Consider the following 20702-nt stretch of genomic DNA (forward strand, 5'->3'; position numbering starts at 1 on the left):
GTGCGTGTATGTATATATATATATCTGTATGTGTATATATATATATATATGTGTGTATATGTATATATATGTATATATCTGTATGTGTATATATATATGTGTGTATATATATATATATATATATATATATATATATGAAAGGACGCACTATCTTTAATATATGCACATACTAAATCGACAGGACACACATTGAACTGGGACAATGTAAAAGTAAAATTTAAGGCCAGTACAAAAAGCGCCAGAGAGTTGGCCGAGTCTTGGCTATCAGATGAAAATGCCATCAACAGACACTTGGACATAAACCCAGCATATGCCAACTTAAGAAGGACATATGCACTTTAATTAAACGATACACCCCCCCCCTTTGATCATACTGACTTAGTCACCTCCACCCACCCCCCACTGAATGTGTTGCTATATATTGCCTTTGATTCTTGTAAGTCTAAGCATTATCCTCTGATGAAGACCCCTGACAGGGGTTGAAAGCTCAGGAATAAAACTATTTTATGATACGTGATTCGTTTTTTCTCCCTTTGTGGATCTCCAACTGCAAATATGCAAACCGTATCACAGACCTTCTCTTCCATTCATATATATATATGTATATGTGTGTGTGTATGTATGTGTATATATATATGTTGATATGTGTGTGTGTATGTATGTGTATATATATGTGGATGTGTATATGTATATATATATGTAGATATGTATATATATGTATATATGTATATGTATATATATGTTTATATGTGTGTGTGTGTATATTATATATATAAAAGACAGCAACACTCATAACTGACAACACAATTACATTGACAATCATATTACGTTATTTTTAAAATGTTTCCTTTTCTTTTTCATAACCTCTTTAACACACTACTTCTCCACTGCGAAGCGCGGGTATTTTGCTATTTATCTATATATATAAAGGAGAGTTGGGATCCGAGAGACTGTGTTTGTGTGTTTGTGGAGGGATGGAGAGTTAAGGCGGGTGTTGGAGTCACGTGATCATCTCCCCTCCCATTCACCTCATTTCATTCACTTCATTTCGCTCCAAGCTGAGCTCCGCAGCTGGCGCGGTCTTGCTGTTCTTGATTTGCTTTTCACATGGCCAAGTATACCTTGCATGCTCAAGAGTAAGCTCAGCGCACAACTTGGTCATATTACAACCGGAGGGGCGAACTGACAACATGGTATACAAAGAGATCCTTAACAAATAATTATTGGTATAATTTCCCTCAGTTTATTATTTAAAATTTTAAAGCAGTACTTCGCCGCTGCGAAGCGCGGGTATTTTGCTATCTATAATAATAAAAGGCAAAGCCCTCACTGACTGACTGACTGACTGACTCACTCATCACTAATTCTCCAACTTCCCGTGTAGGTGGAAGGCTGAAATTTGGCAGGCTCATTCCTTACAGCTTACTTACAAAAGTTAGGCAGGTTTCATTTCGAAATTCAAAGCGTAATGGTCATAACTGGAACATATTTTTTTCCATACACTGTAATGGAGGAGGCGGAGTCACGTATTGCGTCATCACGCCTCCTACGTAATCACGTGAACTAAAAACAAGGAAGACATTTACAGCACGAGTCACACGCGGGAACGAAGGTAAATGACGTTAATTTTTGACTGTCTTTTAATACTGTGTAAGCATACATATTAACACATGTGCAATTAAACGTGTGCATTTACGGGGTGATTTCTCAGGCTTAAAAGCTCACCTTTTATCAAACGCGGGAACAAAGGTAACTGACGTTGTTCAGTCTTTTAATACTGTGTAACCATACATATTAACACATGTCCAATTAAACGTGTGCATTTACGTGGTGATTTCTCAGGCTTAAAAGCTCGCCTTTTACTAAAAAGGTAAATGCAAAACTATTTTCAATCAGTTTATTGAAACGCTCCCGTTAAGGATTGCAATAACATATTCGCGAGATAAAAGAACGAAGTAGGGGGAAATGGAGGAACAGCCGCAAACAGCGAAGAGCAAAAAATTACTTAAACAATTGAGAACGGAGCGAGTTAAGCATACAAGCATGTTCATAAGGGAAACAAAGCACGGTGTAAAACGTAAGTTTAAATTAAGTTTATAGAAACGCTCCCGCTGCGGATTGCAATAACATATTCGCGACATACAAGTTTAATGAGAACACACGAGGTATAAACGAACCACACGCCATGGCGCAAAGTTAGGGGCAACAGTTTCAACCATTCTATGATCTGCTTCTCGCAACTGAAAGACGGCACATGTCGGATGTTAGCCGACTTGCTGACCGCAACATTAGGGGCTTCAACTCTGGCGCTGACGCCACATCTCAGTGCCAACACTTTCCAGACTCTACTTAAAAGACACGCCCTCCTCACTGGACAGTTAAAAAGACCAATCAAACTAACAATGACATCAAGTATTACCCAATCAAAAGTAGGAAAGGAGGCATCTTCATAAAATGCGTGTGGGATGATTTGCATGAGACGCTGCTTTAAAAAAAATGATTAAAAAAATACGGGAGAAATCCCATCCAGTATTGATTCAAAACGGGACGCGCAATTTCATTCTCAAATGCGGCACGATTCCGTATTTTAAAGGACGGGTGGCAACCCTACAGTGCCAGGTAACCACCCATACAATCAGATTGTGATTCAGACTAGGAATGCAATGAATGTAATTACCCCGATCTACATACAAGGCGAAAGTCTTGCAACATTCAAAGATGATGGTTTGGGATAAGTACACCATACAACATAAAAGAGCTTATGAAGCCTTGAACCGAAAAAAGCAACATCTCAGAGATCGTAAAAAAAAAATAGGAGGTAATGTCGTTTTACTCGCTGTAGATTTTATTCAAACATTACCAGTTATTCCACGAGGGAGACCAGCAGATGAACTCAACGCGTGTTTAAAATCCATGCTTCTCCCACGCTCGGTTATATGTCGCGTGTTCTCGGGTAGGTACACCAAAAAATGTATACATTTAAGCATGTAATGGACAAACAAAAAATGAGGTATACCCGAGGGCACTGCAGTAGTACTTAATCTAACTTTACTTCTTAAATGTTAATGTTTTACTGTTTAATAATTTATACGCTTCTTATATGTTGTTCAAATTCTTTTATCAAAATACCAGTGACAGCGCAATGCACGATAACATGGAGTGAATACACCATACGCATCCGCCCACGGCCGCCCTGGTGTGCGCAGATAGGAGTTGATTCTACAATAAAATAAAATAAACATAAAAAGAGTAATACAATCATCACCCATAAAGCGGATAGTAGACGTGATGTACTATATGTGTACCAGATTTCAAGTCAATAGGTGAAACGGTTTGCGAGCTACAGGTCATTTAAAATCCTGGACAGACACACAAATTGCCACGGTAGCAAATTACAGAAGAAGATTTTACTGTTTAATAATTTATATTTATATGAAATGTGCTTCTTATATATTACTTCATATTCTCATATGATAATGATGTTAATATTTATATTGATTTCTATGTTATTGAAACTGCATGTATGTGTGTATATGTATGTATATATATATATATATATATATACTAGCAAAATACCCGCGCTTCGCAGCAGAGAAGTAGTGTGTTAAAGAGGTTATGAAAAAAAAAGGAAACATTTTAAAAATAACGTAACATGATTGTCAATGTAATTGTGTTGTCATTGTTATAAGTGTTGCTGTCTTTTATATATATATATATATATATATATATATTATATATATAATATACACACACACATAAACATTTATATACATATACATATATATACATATCTACATATACACATATCTACATATATATACACACATACATAAACACACACATAAGACTTATTGACTGAAACGGGCTTTCACGAAAACAGTTAGGGCTTTGCTACAGGATACACCCTCCACAAGTTAACCAAGTAAAAATAAAATATATATTTATGTTTTATTTAAACCTTTTAAGTTCATATGCATAGCCCCATTTGGCTGTTTAATTTTTTTTTTCTTTCTTCAGTAATATTTAATCTCCTTAAAGAAAAAGAACATATCCATTTTACTTTTTTTGTATCTGTGTAGTAATATTTTAGTGTAAAAGAATAACCAGTATTTAAACCTTTTATGTTACTTTATACATTTATTTTACACAATGTTGAAAAATTAATAAGAAAGCTACTTATTTTGGCAGCTGCTGCTTTCATTTTCAATGAAATGAAAAAAGCTCTCCAAGAGAAAACGTCAATGAAGAAGAAACAGTTTGCACTATCTAAAAAGGAGAAACCCTCATTTATAAAAGTTTGCTGCAGATGACTTAACTGAAAATAAATGAATAGTTCCTATGTGTATAATACATATTTATCTATTTGACTTATGCCTTTATTCCACCAACTTACAACATCTGAAGTACAATTTGTTACATTACTTTTGTTTTTTGCAGCACAGGCAGGTGAAGTGACTTCCTCAGGGTCACACAGTGGTGTCAGTACCAGGATTTGAACTGACAAGCTCTGGGTTTGCTGAAATATTACTGAAGAAAGAAAAAAAACGAAAATGGGCAAATAGGGCTATGCATACAAATGTCCATCCATCCATTATCCAACCTGCCATATCCTAAATACAGGAGCCAATAAGTAGATATGTATATATACAGTATATATATATATATATATATATATATATATATGTGAATGTATGTATGTATATATCTATGTCTATATATATATATATGTAGATATGTAAATTTGTATATGTATATATATGTTTATGTGGATGTGTATATACGTATGTATATGTAGATATGTGTATATGTAGATATGTATATATATATATGTTTATGTATATATATGTTTATGTGTGTGTGTGTGCATATTATATATATAAAAGACAGCAACACTCATAACAATGACAACACAATTACATTGACAATCATGTTACGTTATTTTTAAAATGTTTCCTTTTTTTTTTCATAACCTCTTTAACACATTACTTCTCCGCTGCGAAGCGCGGGTATTTTGCTAGTATATATATATATATATATATATATATATATATATATATATATATATATATATATATATATATATGACAGCAAAACTCATAACAATGACAACACAATTACATTGACAATCATGTTATGTTCTTTTTAAAATGTTTCCTTTTCTTTTTCATAACCTCTTTAACACTCTACTTCTCCGCTGCGAAGCGCGGGTATTTTGCTAGTTAGTTAATAAACTGAACATTGGTGTACAGTTACCTGATAGATTAGTTAATAAACTGAACATTGGCGTACAGTTACCTGATAGATTAGTTAATAAACTGAACATTGGCGTACAGTTACCTGATAGCTTAGTTAATAAACTGAACATTGGCGTACAGTTACCTGATAGATTAGTTAATAAACTGAACATTGGCGTACAGTTACCTGATAGATTAGTTAATAAACTGAACATTGGCGTACAGTTTTCTGACCATGCTTGCCATTTTGATAGCACCATTTGAAAGTACGACTGTATGACAGAACTTAGAGGTAAGCCTTAACCAGAACTTTCTTTAAACAAGAACTTCTCTTTTCTTTGTAATACCAGTTTTTCTCACTTTTGCTTTGCTTTGAATTTTACTAAAACATTTAAAACAAAGATATGTGGATTGTGGAATTATTTGAAAGCACGTCATACAATTGCCTGAACTATCCTATGAAGCAAACTAAAAGCTGCAGAACTTTGGTCATTTTGGACAAATGCAGCTACATAAGCTTTGCCCCTGTACTGATGGAAATTCACCAAAAATCCTTTGAATGGAAAATCCATTAACTGCAAAAAAAAAAAAAAGAAAACTCTGCTTGACCCCCATAGTGATAACCAAAATCTAATTTTGAAGAGCAAATGCTAACACATTGACCAAGGTATGCAGTTCACAATCTGTATGTTAGTATTGTTTTTTATTTCTACATTTCCTTAAATTTGCATGACACCATAATGTGTTAACATAAAGACTGGGAGTGGGAGAAGATTGCAAGTACTTGTTTAATTTGCTCCTAAAAGTGGAATGTTGTAGAATGGGGACAGCCGCCTCTCCATTGATAGGTTGACAGGTGCTGGTGGCTCGCGATACACCACGTATTCTCGAATGTTGGGCAGTCCGGACAACACACAGCAGCTGAACTCGCTGCGGTCCGTGTTCATGTCAGGCACCTCCTTCCACTCGTTTGTCTCTTTGTTGTAACTTTCCACCTTGGCAGAAGTGGAGAAGCCATCAAATCCTCCCACTATATAAAGGAGACCTTCCATCGTCTCAATGCCAAAGTTACTGCGCGGTGTGATCATGGAGGGCACTGTGCGCCAAGTATCTGTCACTGGGTTGTATGCCTCAACACTGTTCACGCAGCTGTCTCCATCAAAGCCTCCTACCTATGTGGAAAAAAATATTTACCACATAGTCTACTTTTAAATCCAAAGACAGGCATGATTTTGTTTCATTTCAGCTGAAGCGTTACAAAACAAGTTAAGTATGCAGAGCCATTCCTTTTTGAGAATTGATGTCTTTATCACAGGACCGCTACCCAACTGTTAGTATTCTGCAGCCTCATTTTTAACCGCCATTTTGAAAAAGATTAAAATCGTTAAAGCAGCAGGCCCAACTGGAGTGGAGTTGGAACTGTTTAGTTACAATGGAAAGCCCTGGAGATGAAATGTTGACATGAATGGTGGGATTCAGGATTCATAAAGATTGAGAAAGGAGGACGCTTGTTTCAGTACACAAAGAGAGACCATTTAGAGTGTGAGACATAGTGATTGTGTTTTTGGAGCAGGTAATGAATGTCCTGAAGAAAAGTGAATATTAACGAAATGCAGCTAGGTTTCAAACTCAAGAAGTGAACGACAGATGTGATCCATATCAGTCAAATGCAGGAGAAGAACTGACAGCAGGGAAAGAAGCTACATTTTGAATTTATAGCCCTAGAGAAGGTCTTTAAGAAGATATCATGAGAGGTGTAGAGGTGGTCATTGAGATAATTAGATGTGGATGAATGGTTAGTGTCTGCTGTGATATCAATGTAGGAGGAGACATGAATGGTGGTCAGGACAGCAGATGGAGATAATAAAAGTTTTGACGTAAAGATTGAGCTGCCCCAATGATCTGCTTGGAGGTGGTGACCAGGAAATCTGTGAAGGATTAAGCTTTTGATGACAAAAGTTTAGTGGAAAAGAGAAAATACTAAAATGGAATGCTAGTTCGGAAGCACAAGACCTCAAAGTAAATGAGGAAAGACCAAGGTGAATAGCTGGAAGCAAAGGGACAGGAGGTGTGAAAGAAGTGAAATGGGTTGAGGGCCATACAGAATGTGTTATAGAGGGGTTGTGAGAAACTCAATCCAATGTGCAGTTTGCTGCAAGTGAGTACATAAAATATGGAGTGGTGTGAAATGACTTCGACAGGCATTAGATGCAACCTTTTGCTCGTAGAATGTGTTTAATGGGGTGCTTAAGGCTGATGAAGATAGTGTAAACTTAGACATACGTTTTGGAGAAGGTGGAGAAGTTCTGCTACTTATGTGACATGTTGAGCACAAACAGAGGTGTGTGATTACAAGGGAGAGGGTTACATGGAAGTAAGACCAGGAGCTGGTCCCCCATACTGACCTTAGACAAGTTTATGAAAGCTGTTGGAGAAATGGCATGTTCTGTGTGAGACAGACATGGCCGATGAAAATGGAACATGAAGCACAACTGCAAAGAATGGAAATGAGAAGGAAATGAGATAGATAGATAGATAGATAGATAGATAGATAGATAGATAGATAGATAGATAGATAGATAGATAGATAGATAGATAGATAGATAGATAGATAGATAGATAGATAGATAGATAGATAGATAGATAGATAGATAGATAGATAGATAGATAGATAGATAGATAGATAGATAGATAGATGGATGGAATGTCAAGAGCAGAAGAGAGAAAACTACTTGAGTAAACAGGAACGTGTGGATGTGATAGGTGTTGTGCTGAGGAGAAAAAGACTAAAGTGCTTTGGCCGTGTGGCGTGAAAGGGAGAAGATGGTTGGGTGAATACATGTACCAAAATGGAGATGATGGGTATGAGGACAGAGCTGCAGGTTGTGTCAGATGACATGAAAAGAATGAGCCTCATATTGAAGGCAACTGGCTAGCCTATGCAAACATGGGAAATGCCCATTAAACCTGTGATGATGATGACGATGAAGTTGATGACAATGATGATGCTGATATATGGCATATAACAGGAAATACTTCATACTGGCCTTTTTGTTCACATATTTCTCTTAATGTGTTTTGGTGAGGGTGCAGAGTTTGAATTAATATAAAATATAATTTTTGGAAAGTGGCATTAACTGAAGATTTGATTGAACGGCCTAACTTGCTGTAATTCTGTATGATTTATAAAATTAACTAAGAGGAGTGGGTGGGCACACGAGTGGGGGTCCTATTCAGGGTTAGATTCAGCTTTGTACCCAGTGCTGCGGAATATGCTGTCCCCTGCAATCCTGAATCGGCTTTTGTGGGTTTGATAATGAATGGATTTTCTTTGTTGGATTTTCTGCTGGGCTTACAATTAAGTGTAATTTAATAATAATAATACATTTTATTTAAAGGGTCCTTTCAAAATACCCAAGGATACAGTACATTAGTATAAAATATTTAAACATATCATTAAATAGTCCAATATGTATACATAGTTAAGAAAGTCAACAAAAAGCATATTTAAAAACAGAAAGTTGAGGTACAAATACAAAGTTCCAAAGGCAGGGCATTCCAGCGCCACAGGCCCGATACAATAAAAGCTGTGTCACCCCAGGACACAATCGCACAGTGGGGTAGTTAGCCGCAGAGAATTAGACGAGTGAAGTGAGTGTGATGGAACATATGAGTTCAGTAAACATAAACGGATAAGGTGGGCCAGACCATGAAGGGCCTTACAACCAGGGGAAGAAGTTTATACTGGTTGTGAAAAAGACAGGTAACCAATGCCATTTTTGGAGTGTAGGAGTGATATGCTCCCAAGGTTTTAAATGTGTAACAGCTTTTGCCGCTGAATTTTGGACATACTGCAGTCTGTTTTGGCTCCGCACAGTAATACCACACAAAAACTGCTTTGCCATAATCAAGTTGTTAGGCGACAAAAGCATGGATAAGGGTCTCTGCTGCAGTATCCAAAAGAAAAGGATACAACCTTGAGATTTACTTAAGATGGAAAAAGGCTACCTTGGTAATATTTTTAATGTGTGGTTCAAAGGACAAAGTGCGATCAAAAATAACACATGTGCAGATAAATGTGTAATAAAGCCAGGAATTTCTAATGAAAAATGTGTCTATTTTCCTTAAAGTACCTGCAGATGATATAATTAAAGCTTCATTTTTTCACTATTTAGTCTGAGAATGTTTCCAGACAGCTAGCTTTTTATATCGGCCAGACAGGCAACCAATGCAGGAGGAAGTAATGTTTGCGTAAGTCCAGTGTGAAAGTAAACCTGTGTGTCATCTCCTGAACAATGCAATCATCTAATAATGGCACCAAGAGGGACCATATAAAAAATAAAGAGCAGGGGGCTAAGAACTGATCCATGAGGGAAACCATAAAACAAATGAGATGAGTCAAACTTAAACCCACCAATGGCAGCAAATTGCTGATGGTCCTTAAGGTAGGATTCGAACCAAGCAATATCAGTAATGTTTAATTCATGCTCGAGTCTAAACAAAAGAATATCATGATGCACTGTTTCAAAATTAGCAGTAAGATCTTAAAAGAGCACAAGTGTTAGAAGTTCATGATCATTGTTCACCCTGACAAGTGAAGTGTCTATACTATGGTTGGCCTTGGAACCAGACTGGAATTCCTCATGCAGATCATTGGAGACAAGATGGTCTTCCAAATGACTCACAACAACATGATCTAAGAGTCTACTAAGGAACACAGATGGGGATTGATAGGTTTTCAAGTCCAGGTTTCAGCCACTTTGAGACTGAAAGAGATGTGTTAATAACACTGGTAATAAAAGGGAGGAGGAGATGGAAAGCAGCTTTAACCAAAAAGGAAGGTATTTGATCCAAGATACAGACTGTGGGCCTAGCAGTTATGAACAGACAGGGAGCCTAGCAATTACGATAAGCTTATAGACCGCTCGACTGTCCAACAAAGGGAGGCTTGATAAGCAGTTTTCCAATTAAGGTAGAAGAGGGGCAAAATTCTGACAGAGGAATTGAACCAAATTGAAACTCTGAATAAATCAGATCAATCTTATTATTAAAAAATGGCAGACATTCCTGACAAAGATCAGGAGAGGAAGTCAAAGGAAAACAATTTGCAGGTTTAAGGAGCCTATTAAGAGTGCAAAAAAAAATCATTCTGCTGCTATATGGACCAACATGTTCCATGTAGGCAGTCATAGGGGCAGCCAAGCCCGTTTTTCTACCCAGGTGTTCAAGACTTCACCCACAAGCTTTCATGTGATGCCACTTGGGAGAAAACCAATGAGAAGAGTGCGTAAAAAAGGTGTAATTTGTTTAGATTGTGTTTTAAAGCTTAGTCAGTCAGTTATTTTCCTAAGGAAATTTATATACACACGGATTTAAGTGGGCTACATCCATCCATCCATCCATTTTCTAACCCACTGAATCTGAACACAGGGTCATGGGGGTCTGCTGGAGCCAATCCCAGCAAGCGCAGGGTGCAAGGCAGGAACCAATCCCCGGCAAGGTGCCAACCCACCGCAGGACACACACACACCAAGGCCAATTTAGAATCACCAATGCATCTAACCTGCATGTCTTTGGACTATGGAAGGAAACCGGAGCACCCGGAGAGACACAGGGAGAACATACAAACTCCATGAAGGGAGGACCCGGGAAGCGAACCCAGGTCTCCTAACTGCAAGGCAGCAGCGCTACCACTGCGCCACCGTGCCACCCGGGTACAGATTATCCCAAAATATTAAAATATGCCATTTTATAAATAATAATTCAAATTATTTGTAGTAGCTTTCTTTGTTACTCGCTCATTTCAAACTCGTCCTATGTATTCCTGACATTTGACGTCTGTAATGCAAATAGTTGAGTCACACAAGCATGATACATTTTATTTTGTTTTTCTTTCAAATCAAGTTTTTCTTGTTTTTGACACAGAGATTATACGATTCCAGCAAAGTTCAGACATGTTTATCTCAGTTGTCACATTACAGAGGACTCCCTGGAGTTTTACCTGACTTGTACTTCTCCTTTGTTAACTTTAAATTGACTGATCTTTACACTGGGAACAAGCAGATACAATTGTCAGGAAGGAGGGATAAGTTAAAACCTGTCATTATTAGTTTCATTGGAGAAGAAATGTTTTGTCACATTTTCATAAGTCAGCTGCAAAGCATGGAGTAGAACTTCAACTTGCCCCTGTGCTGTAAATGCCCAATTTGCCCTCAGAAAGCACCAGGCTACCTTGCTGAGCTATGAAGAAAACAGATTTTTGACCTTCCCAACAAAAGTGAAAAAACATTCATTCATTCATTCATCTACTAAGAAGTATTTGTCCATCTTGACCCCAGGCCCCCCTGCATTCTATTGCTTCCTGCTTTTGAAATGCCACTTTACTCACTGCATAAACTTCATCATTATATGCAATCACCCCCATGCCACTTCTCTGGGTCATCATTGGGGCGATCAGTGACCACTGGTCTACTCCCGGATTGTACACCTCTGCTGTGAAGAGGCAGATATCTCCATTGAAGCCACCACAGATGTAAATCTGCAGAAGAACAAGTAACAACATCTGGTCAGCTAAGACCAGTGACTGATTTCAATTCATTTGCCTGTTCAGAAGGTGTTCTAAGCTAATACCCCTTGTTGTGTTGTTGAAAGCACATATAACGAACTGGAACAGAAGCTCAGCAAGTAATTTACCCAAAAATGCTTACAGGTTATAGTACATGGATGTTAAATGTATGCAAAAATCCTACCCCAACACTCTAGTCCTTAATTTTTCTCTCAGGCATTCATGGCACCTTACCTTCCCATGCAGAGTGGTTGCACTGGCATCACTCCTATGCTCATGCATGGCCGAAAGCAGAGTCCACTGGTTTGTATCAGAATTGTATTTTTCAACTGTGTTGAAACGAGTGAAACCATCGTAGCCACCCATGGCATAGATGAGATCATTGAGAACAACCACACTAACATAACCACGGCATGTATGCATGGGGGCCACCTCCTGCCAGACCTTCTTCACAGGGTCAAAACTACACACCTTGTTATAGAATCCCAGGCTGCTGGAGCCTCCAATTAAGTAAATATACCCTTTAAGGTAGGCAGTTCCAAGAAAGCCCCTGGGTGGGCCGTCTTCACATATCACATCTGTCCACACCTTAGCTCGTGAATCATATGCTTCAATGGCATTGGTAGGACGGTTACCACTCCAGCCACCAATCGACAACAGGACGCTGAAAGGCAGACGCGAGTGAACTGAACGGTAGCCACAGTGTGAGGCGCCGCTCACATTGAAGCTGAGGTCATACATTGCTTGCAAAAAGGCAATATAAACTAAGGATCTGCAGTACTTGTTGTTCTTCACATATTCGTTATTCTTCACATTGTCCAAAAACAAGTCCTGGTCTATAAGTGAGAGGCGTACCTACAAAGAGAAATAAACTCTTATTTATCAAACAGGTTTGATTATTTAATGGGTTTGTAGTTTTTGAAAAATATTTGAATGTGTTAACAGCCAGTAACTTAGAGACTCCTTGATTTTATCAAATTCATAGACTTGCGTGTACACTTGCAGGGCCTTTTTAAAAGCATCATAGGCCCCTGGGAAAAGTAGTGCGCTGGAACCCCTGTTTTGATAGCAAAACAGAAACATACATAGGCATCAGAAACATTGTGGGCCCCTATGCTCCTGGGGCCCCTGCCAGTTCCTATAGTGTCCATACGTTAAGATGGCCCTGCACTACAGGATCCTGACCCTTTATCCACATCATGGCAACAGCTTAATTAGCTATGAGGAAGGGCAAGATATATTATCTCTATCTTGAAAATGTACAAAAATTACTTTAATAAATATAATGTCTTCATACTATGTGTTTATTTTCGTTCACTTGGGTTTTAAAGCTTAAGCTAATTTATATACACACAGATTTAAGTGGGCTACAGATTATCCCAGAATATAAAAACAGGCCATTTTATTTAAACATGTGGCTTTGAGAAGTGACTCAATGAATAGTTATTCTGTGACCCTGTATTGGAATATGTGGGTATCTAGAATTACCATTAACTATAATAATAATAATAATAATAATAATAATAATAATAATAATAATAATAATAATAATTGCAAGGTACTAATAAAAGTAATAGTGAGAAAACCAAGCAGTTACTTAAGTTCATGATCATGGAGGCGAGGATGCACCTGGGACAGGTGACAAGGACCTGACACACACATGGCTCTGAAGTGCTGGTGTCAAGAAAGAACCACCTGGCACCACAAAAAATATGTCTTATGTACACCAGTCAACAGCAAATGCTGTCTGTGTGGTGAAGCTGAGAAGACCATTGGGCACACTGTGTACTGTCACCAAAGGAGTATCTAGAACATCACAACAAGGGTAGTAGGTAAGTACACTTGGCATTATGCCAACAGCTGGGTGTTTTCAATGGCAGACAATGGTGTGAGCATACACACCAGACACAGTCATTGATACTGAAGTCTGTGTCTTCATGAGTGACAAGAACATTCCCACAGACTTACCATCACAACCAACAGGCCGGACCTGAAGATTCATGACAAGATGAGCCATCTTCATCGATGTGACAATCCCGGATTACTCAACATGCTGAGCAAGGAGGCAGAGAAGGTTGTCAAGTATAAAGACTTTGAGATTGAAGTCAGACACATGTGGAACACAAGGACAAGAGTGGCTCCAGTAGTTGGAGGCATACTGGGAACCATCAAGAATGGGTTCTAAGAACAGTTGGACAAACTCCTGTGTAGAGTCAATGTGAAAAAGACCTATAAGATCACACTCTTTGGCACGGCCACCATTCTTAGATGAGTCCTCAGCTGAACAAACTGAGTACAAAATCGGAGAGATCTAATTGATCTCCGGTGAACGCACCAGCACACTTTAGTGTGTTGAGAGGAGGGTGGTGATAATAATAATATCAATAATAGGGCTTTCTGCTTTGCACGTAACACTGCTGCTGGGATAGGTGCAAGCCAGCGTTCCCTCTAAAAGTCAAATAACACAACTTTATATGCATCAGAACACGTCGTGTTTCCAGTAGCGCTCAAAGAAGCAGATCAGCAAGTCAACCCCACCTGCAACCTGCTGAAAGTTTACAAAAGATGGATGGCATGATGCCCCACCCCCAATTATTAAAACTTGGGATGTTTGGGAAGCCCATTGGCTGATTCTTTTAAGATGGACATTAAAGTAACCCAATTGTTCCATTCCAGCTTTACAAAAAAAGGGAATTCTCATACATAGAACAGACTCATTTGTAGTATCAGATGTTGTATCTGATCTTGAAGGGAGATACATTATTGTTATGGTTAATTTATTTAATTGTAAAGTGATTTTGATAAATGTTTATGGACCCAATGTGGACAATAGGGAATTCATCCAAAATGTATTTGCATCCATTCCCAATGTGAACACTCATAAAATTATAATGGCTGGGGATTTAAGTTGTGTTTTAAATCCAGACCTAGATAGGTCTCCTGCCACAGGGGCGATGACATCTAGGTTAGTTTTAGGTTTATTTGTCATATATACTGTAGGTTAACACAGGGTCAACATACAATGAAATGTGTATGATGAGAAAAACAAGTCACTCAGCCTAGATCCAATAAAGCTAAAAAAAAAATTAAAAAAACAAATTACAAGTTAAAAATAGCCTAGCCATATAAAATAAAATGTGTACGTTTTAAAAGAAGTTATAGAGCAATATGAGTTGAATGAGCAGCAAGTACAAATGACAGTTATTGCACAGATAATGTTTTATAAGTACAGATGCATATTCCATAAAGTGCAGATGCATGTTCCAGTCAGTATTCAGAGTGTGTGCAGGTACAGTTTGTGTGTGAGTAGTGCAATGTAGATGTAATGCAATGTAGGTGTAATGTAAGTGTATGTAAAGGTTCAGGTGTTGCTGTTGAGGAGTCGAATGGCCTGGTGGTAAAAACTGTTCTTAAGTTTTGTAGTCCGAGCAGCCAGACTCCTGTATTGTCTGCCAGACGGTAACAAGGAGAACAGCTGGCGTGCTGGATGGCTGTGGTCCTTTATGATGCTGCTTGTCTTACGCCAGCACCGAAGGAGGTAAATGTCTTCAATGGCAGGGAGACTCTTGCCCGTGATGTGCTCTGCTGCCTTCACCACTCTCTGTAGTGATTTCCAGCTGCTGACAGAGCAGCTCCCATACCAGATGGAATTGCAGCCCATCAGCAGATTCTCGACCAAAATTCCTGTAAATGTTTGAGGTGATGTTGGCATTCATGCCAACCTTCCTCAGCCTCCTCAGGAAGTAGAGCCGCTGGCGAGCTTTCCTTACCACAGTGTCTATGTGAAGGGTCCACGAGGGATCCTCAGTGATGTTTACTCCAAGGAACTTGAAGCTGTTAACCCTTTCAACTTCTACACCGCTGATGTAGATGGCCGGGTGTTCTCCGCCTTGCTGTTTCCGATAGTCCACGATAATCTCCTTGGTTTTGCTGACGTTAAGAGACAAGTTGTTATCCAGGCACCAATTACTCAGTGCCAGCACCTCCTCTCTGTAGGCCGTCTCATCGTTGCCAGTGATAAGGCCTATGACGGTTGTGTCAAACTTGATGATGGTATTTGTGCCGTGTTTTACAACACAGTCGTGGGTGAACAAGGAATACAAGAGGGGGCTAAGCACACATCCCTGCGGCACTCCTGTGTTTAAAATGAGTGATGAGGATGTGTGTTAAGACTCTCACCACCTGGGGCCTGTTTTTGAGGAAAGAGAAAATCCATCTGCAGATGGTCGTCCCCAACCCAAGGTCGTCAAGCTTCAAGACGAGTTTTGAGGGGATGATGGTGTTGAATGCCGAGCTGTAATCTATGAACAGCATTCTTACATATGTATTTCCTCTTTCCAGGTGGGTGAGGGCAGTGTTTAGTGTTAGCGCAATGGCATCCTCTGTAGATCTGTTTGATCTGTAAGCAATTTGGAGAGGATCCAGCATGTCGGGGAGGGAGGAGCAGATGTAACCTTTGACCAGTTGCTCGAAGCACTTCATAATAACCGATGTCAGTGCAACCGGGTGATAGTCATTCAGACAGGAGACCACCTGTTTCTTTGGGACAGGAATGATGGTGGATGCCTTGAAGGAAGTGGGGACCACCGACTGCCTCAGGGAGAGATTGAAGATGTTGATGAACACACCTGCTAGCTGGTCAGCACACGCCCTGAGGGCACGGCCTGGGATGCCATCTGGTCCCGGAACTTTGCGAGGATTGACCTTTTTGAAGGACCTTTTCACGTCAGACGTTTCAAGGATCAGAGTGACAGACTCACTGCCCCCTTGAGGATATAGCACCTGTTTTTTGTTGGCTGCATCAAAACGAGCATAGAAGGTGTTGAGCTTGTCTGCTAGAGATGCAGTGGGCTGAACACTGACTGTGTTTTTCTTTTTATAGTCAGTGATGCAGCACAGTCCGTTCCACAGGCGCTTGGTGTCAGAGCTGTGGTAGCTTGACTCCACTTTGTCCCTGTAGTCCCATTTGGCCTTCTTGATGGACCTCCAAAGGTCGTATCTGGCTGCTTTGTATGCATCAGAGTCCCCTGAGCCAAAGGCAGAGGTCCGCGCCTTGAGCTTAGCCCGAAACTCCCCATTTACCCAGGGTTTCTGATTAGGATATATGCAAATGGAGGTTTTAGTGACAACATCGTCAATGCACTTGCTGATATATCCTGTGACAGAGTCTGTGAATTCATTGATGTTGCCATCAGCTGCATCCTCAAACATCTCCCAATCAGTTGTTTCAAAGCAGTCCTGTAAGACCCCCTCAGCCTCACTGTCCCATTTGTAGATGTCCCTGTAAACCGGTTTTTCCTGTTTAAGTCTTTGTTTATATGCGGGCAGCAGCAATATAGAGCAATGGTCTGCTTTTCCAAAAGCTGGTCGAGGGAGGGGTTTGTAGGAGTCCTTGAATAAGGTGCAACAATGATCCAGTGTCTGATCACCTCTTGTGGGGGGAGAGATGAGCTGATAGTATTTAGGGAGAACTTTCTTCATGTTTGCTCTGTTATAGTTTCCCTTCACAATAAATGCTGCTTCTGAGTTAGCATTCTCTAGTCCACTGATAACATCATACAGTTCATCCATAGCCGAAGCTTTATCAGCTTGTGGGGGGATGTAAACAACTGAAAGGAGAACTGAACTGAACTGAACTCCCTCGGGAGGTGAAAGGGTCTAACTTTAATGGTCAGCAGCTCGAGAACAGGTGAGCAGTGCGTTTTTAAGACACACATCCGTAGCCCACGAAGAATTAACCATAAAGCACACACCCCCTCCCCTCGACTTGCCGGAGTCCTTCGTTCTGTCTCCCCGATAAACTGTGAACCCGTCTGGTGTGACTGCACATTCGGGTACGCTAGGCTCCAACCACGTCTCTGTGAACGCCAAAACGCAGCAGTTCGTGATGTGTTTTTGGTGCTTTATCCATGCGCGCAGCTCATCTAATTTGTTGTCCAGAGACTGAACATTATCGAGCAGGATGCTAGGCAGAGGAGGCTTGTTGTTTCTCTTTCGGGTTCAGAACAGAACTCTGGCATGTTTCCCCCTCTTTGTTTTCCTTCGGCGTCGCGCGAGTAAGCAAAAGACTCCAGGCAGTACAGTATCCGCGATATCAAAAACTGTTGTAAAACCCAAACTGGCTGATGAACGTAATTCCAAGAGTGTTTGCCGGTCATACTGAAAGTGTGATAAAGTAGTACGCACAAAGAGAGTGAATAGTAAGAAAATAAATAACTTTTTGCTGAGATGACTCGGAGCTCTCGTCGGTGCAGCCATCTTACGGCGCAGTCAGCCTGACTGTACACTGCAAAGACAATTATACAGTTTGTAACTGACCAAAACTTATCAGACCCCTGGAGATTTCTAAACCCAAATTCAAGAACATATTCCTTCTACTCACCAGTGCATCATTGCTACTCAAGAATTGATTATTTTTTTGTAGATAACCATTTCTTGCCTACGATTAAATCCTGCAAGTACGACGCTATTGTTATTTCCGACCATACTGCTCTGATCCTGGACATAAAATTATTATGCCCCACATACTCATCTCACAGATGGCGTCTTAACCCACTTTTATTAGCAGACGAGAACTTAACAAAATTTATATCAAAACAAATCAGTTTTTTTCTAGAGACAAATATATCCTCAGAGGTCTCTGCAGGGACACTCTGGGAAACCCTGAAGGCCTTCCTAAGAGGACAGATTATCTCATATCTTTCCCACAGAAATAAACTGGAAAGCAAGCAGGTATCAAAGCTAACCAACGAAATTACTAGAATAGATGAAGAACACGCCAGGTGTCCAAGTGAGGCTCTTCATAGGAAAAGGCAGGCTCTGCATTCAGAGCTCAACCTCTTAACAACTAATGAAACTGAACAACTCATTTTTAAAACAAGACATCATTACTATGAACATGGAGAGAAAGCTAATAAGTAAGAAGTTCGCAATGCAATCCCAGCAATTACCAACACAAACGGAGACATAATCATTGACCATAAAAATATAATGCACACATTTAGAGATTACTATAAATCCTTATATTCTACTGAGTTTAAAGAAGACAAGACACAATCTAATGCATTTCTGGATGCATTACACCACAAATAGATACTCTTAGTGCAGAGGAATTGAATAAACCTCTAGCGCTACCAGAATTACTAGATGCTATAAAGTCACTTCAGAGTGGGAAAGCAGCAGGCGCCGATGGCTACTCTGCCGAATTTTATAAGAAGTTCTCCACTCAGCTAGCTCCCCTTCTATTAGCAACATTAACAGAAGCTAGGGACAATAAAATTCTACCTCAAACTTTTCGTCAAGCATCAATCACCGTCTTTCCTAAACAAAATAAGGATGTATTACAATGTGCATCATACAGACCAATTTCACTTCTGAATAATGATGTTAAAATACCCTCCAAAGTCCAAGCTAGAAGGATGGAGAAAGTGCTGCCTTCAGTAATATCACAAGATCAAACTGGATTTATTAAAGGCCGACATTTAGCATCCAATCTTCAACGCCTTTTTAATGTAATATACTCACCCGCAAAGTCAAATATCCCAGAGATTTTATTATCCTTGGATGCAGAAAAAGCATTTGATATGATTGAATGGAACTAACTTTACACTACATTGGAGAGATTTGGGTTTGGCCCAAACATTTGTGCATGGATTAAACTACTGTATACCAATCCAGAAGCTTCAGTTTGTATTATTAACAACATTAATTCAGACTACTTTAAACTAGAACGTGGTACCAGACAAGGATGCCCCTTGTCACCACTACTTTTTGCAATCGCCACTGAGCCACTGGCAGTTCATTTTTGAAATGCTTATGAGATAAAGGGGATTACAGTAATCCCTCGCTATATCGCGCTTCGACTTCACTCTATCACGGAATTTATATGTAAGCATATTTAAATATATATCGCAGATTTTTCTCTGGTTCGTGGGTTTCAGTGGACAATGGGTCTTTTAACACTAGAATTACCAGAGTCTACTCTAAAACTCCACTTCACTCCCAGATAATCAATCAAGGCATGAGATGGGAAAAGCTCGTTTACATTCTAAGTCGTTGGGGGGATGGAATAGCCGGCTGCTGGCAGCTTGTCTTTACCAGTACATTTAGATGACAAAAGACACTGGCGGAGAGGTGAGAACGGTTTTAAGAAGCGATTTAAGGTGGGCCGGATCTACGAGTTTTTTCGTAGGCTCTGGTAATTCTAGTGTTAATTTCTGTTACATGCTTCCTCAGTTGGTTTGCCCAGCTGATTTCATAGAATGGACGCTATTAGCAGATGGCTGAGAAGCTACCCAATCAGAGCACGTATTACGTATTAAATAAAACTCCTCAAATATATTGTGAGCACGGGGGCTGTTCGCACCCCTAGAGGATACGGCCGCTCGTAAGACTGAAAGACTGAATGCTGAAAGACTACCTTCACATTGCTCCCTTCCTTGCAGCTGCTTTGTCAAGCGACATGCTTCCCGTACGGTGCTTTGCATACTTAAAAGCCCAAAAAGCACCTATTGATTTCTGATTGTTTGCTTTCCTCTCTCTCTCCGCTCCTGACGCGCAGTCCTTTGAAGAGGAAGATACTGTAAGTTTGCATTCCTTTAATTGTGAGACGGAACTGTCATCTCTGTCTTGTTATGGAGCACAGTTTAAACTTTTGAAAAAGAAACAAATGTTTGTTTGCAGTGTTTGAATAAAGTTCCTGTTTCTCTACAACCTCCTGCGTTTCTGTGCAAATCTGTGACATAAGCATGACAATATAAAAATAACCATATAAACATATAGATAGATAGATAGATAGATAGATAGATAGATAGATAGATAGATAGATAGATAGATAGATAGATAGATAGATAGATAGATAGATAGATAGATAGATAGATAGATAGATAGATAGATAGATAGAT

At 39.5% G+C, this 20702-nt stretch overlaps 1 protein-coding gene across 1 annotated transcript in view; it reads right to left on the reverse strand.

Moving 5' to 3' along the window:
* Nucleotides 1–6022: 6022 nt before the first annotated feature.
* Nucleotides 6023–20702, reverse strand: part of LOC114665735 (kelch-like protein 10) — a 33449-nt gene continuing 18769 nt past the window's right edge. The window contains exons 3-5 of the mRNA XM_028820354.2: nucleotides 12034–12654; nucleotides 11623–11772; nucleotides 6023–6406 (exon numbers count right to left, since the gene is read on the reverse strand). Of these exons, the coding sequence (XP_028676187.2) occupies nucleotides 6023–6406; nucleotides 11623–11772; nucleotides 12034–12654 (1155 nt within the window). The remainder of the gene's footprint in view (nucleotides 6407–11622; nucleotides 11773–12033; nucleotides 12655–20702) is intronic.

This window comes from Erpetoichthys calabaricus, chromosome 15 (assembly GCF_900747795.2).
Source record: "Erpetoichthys calabaricus chromosome 15, fErpCal1.3, whole genome shotgun sequence".
Classification (NCBI taxonomy): Eukaryota; Metazoa; Chordata; class Cladistia; order Polypteriformes; family Polypteridae; genus Erpetoichthys; species Erpetoichthys calabaricus.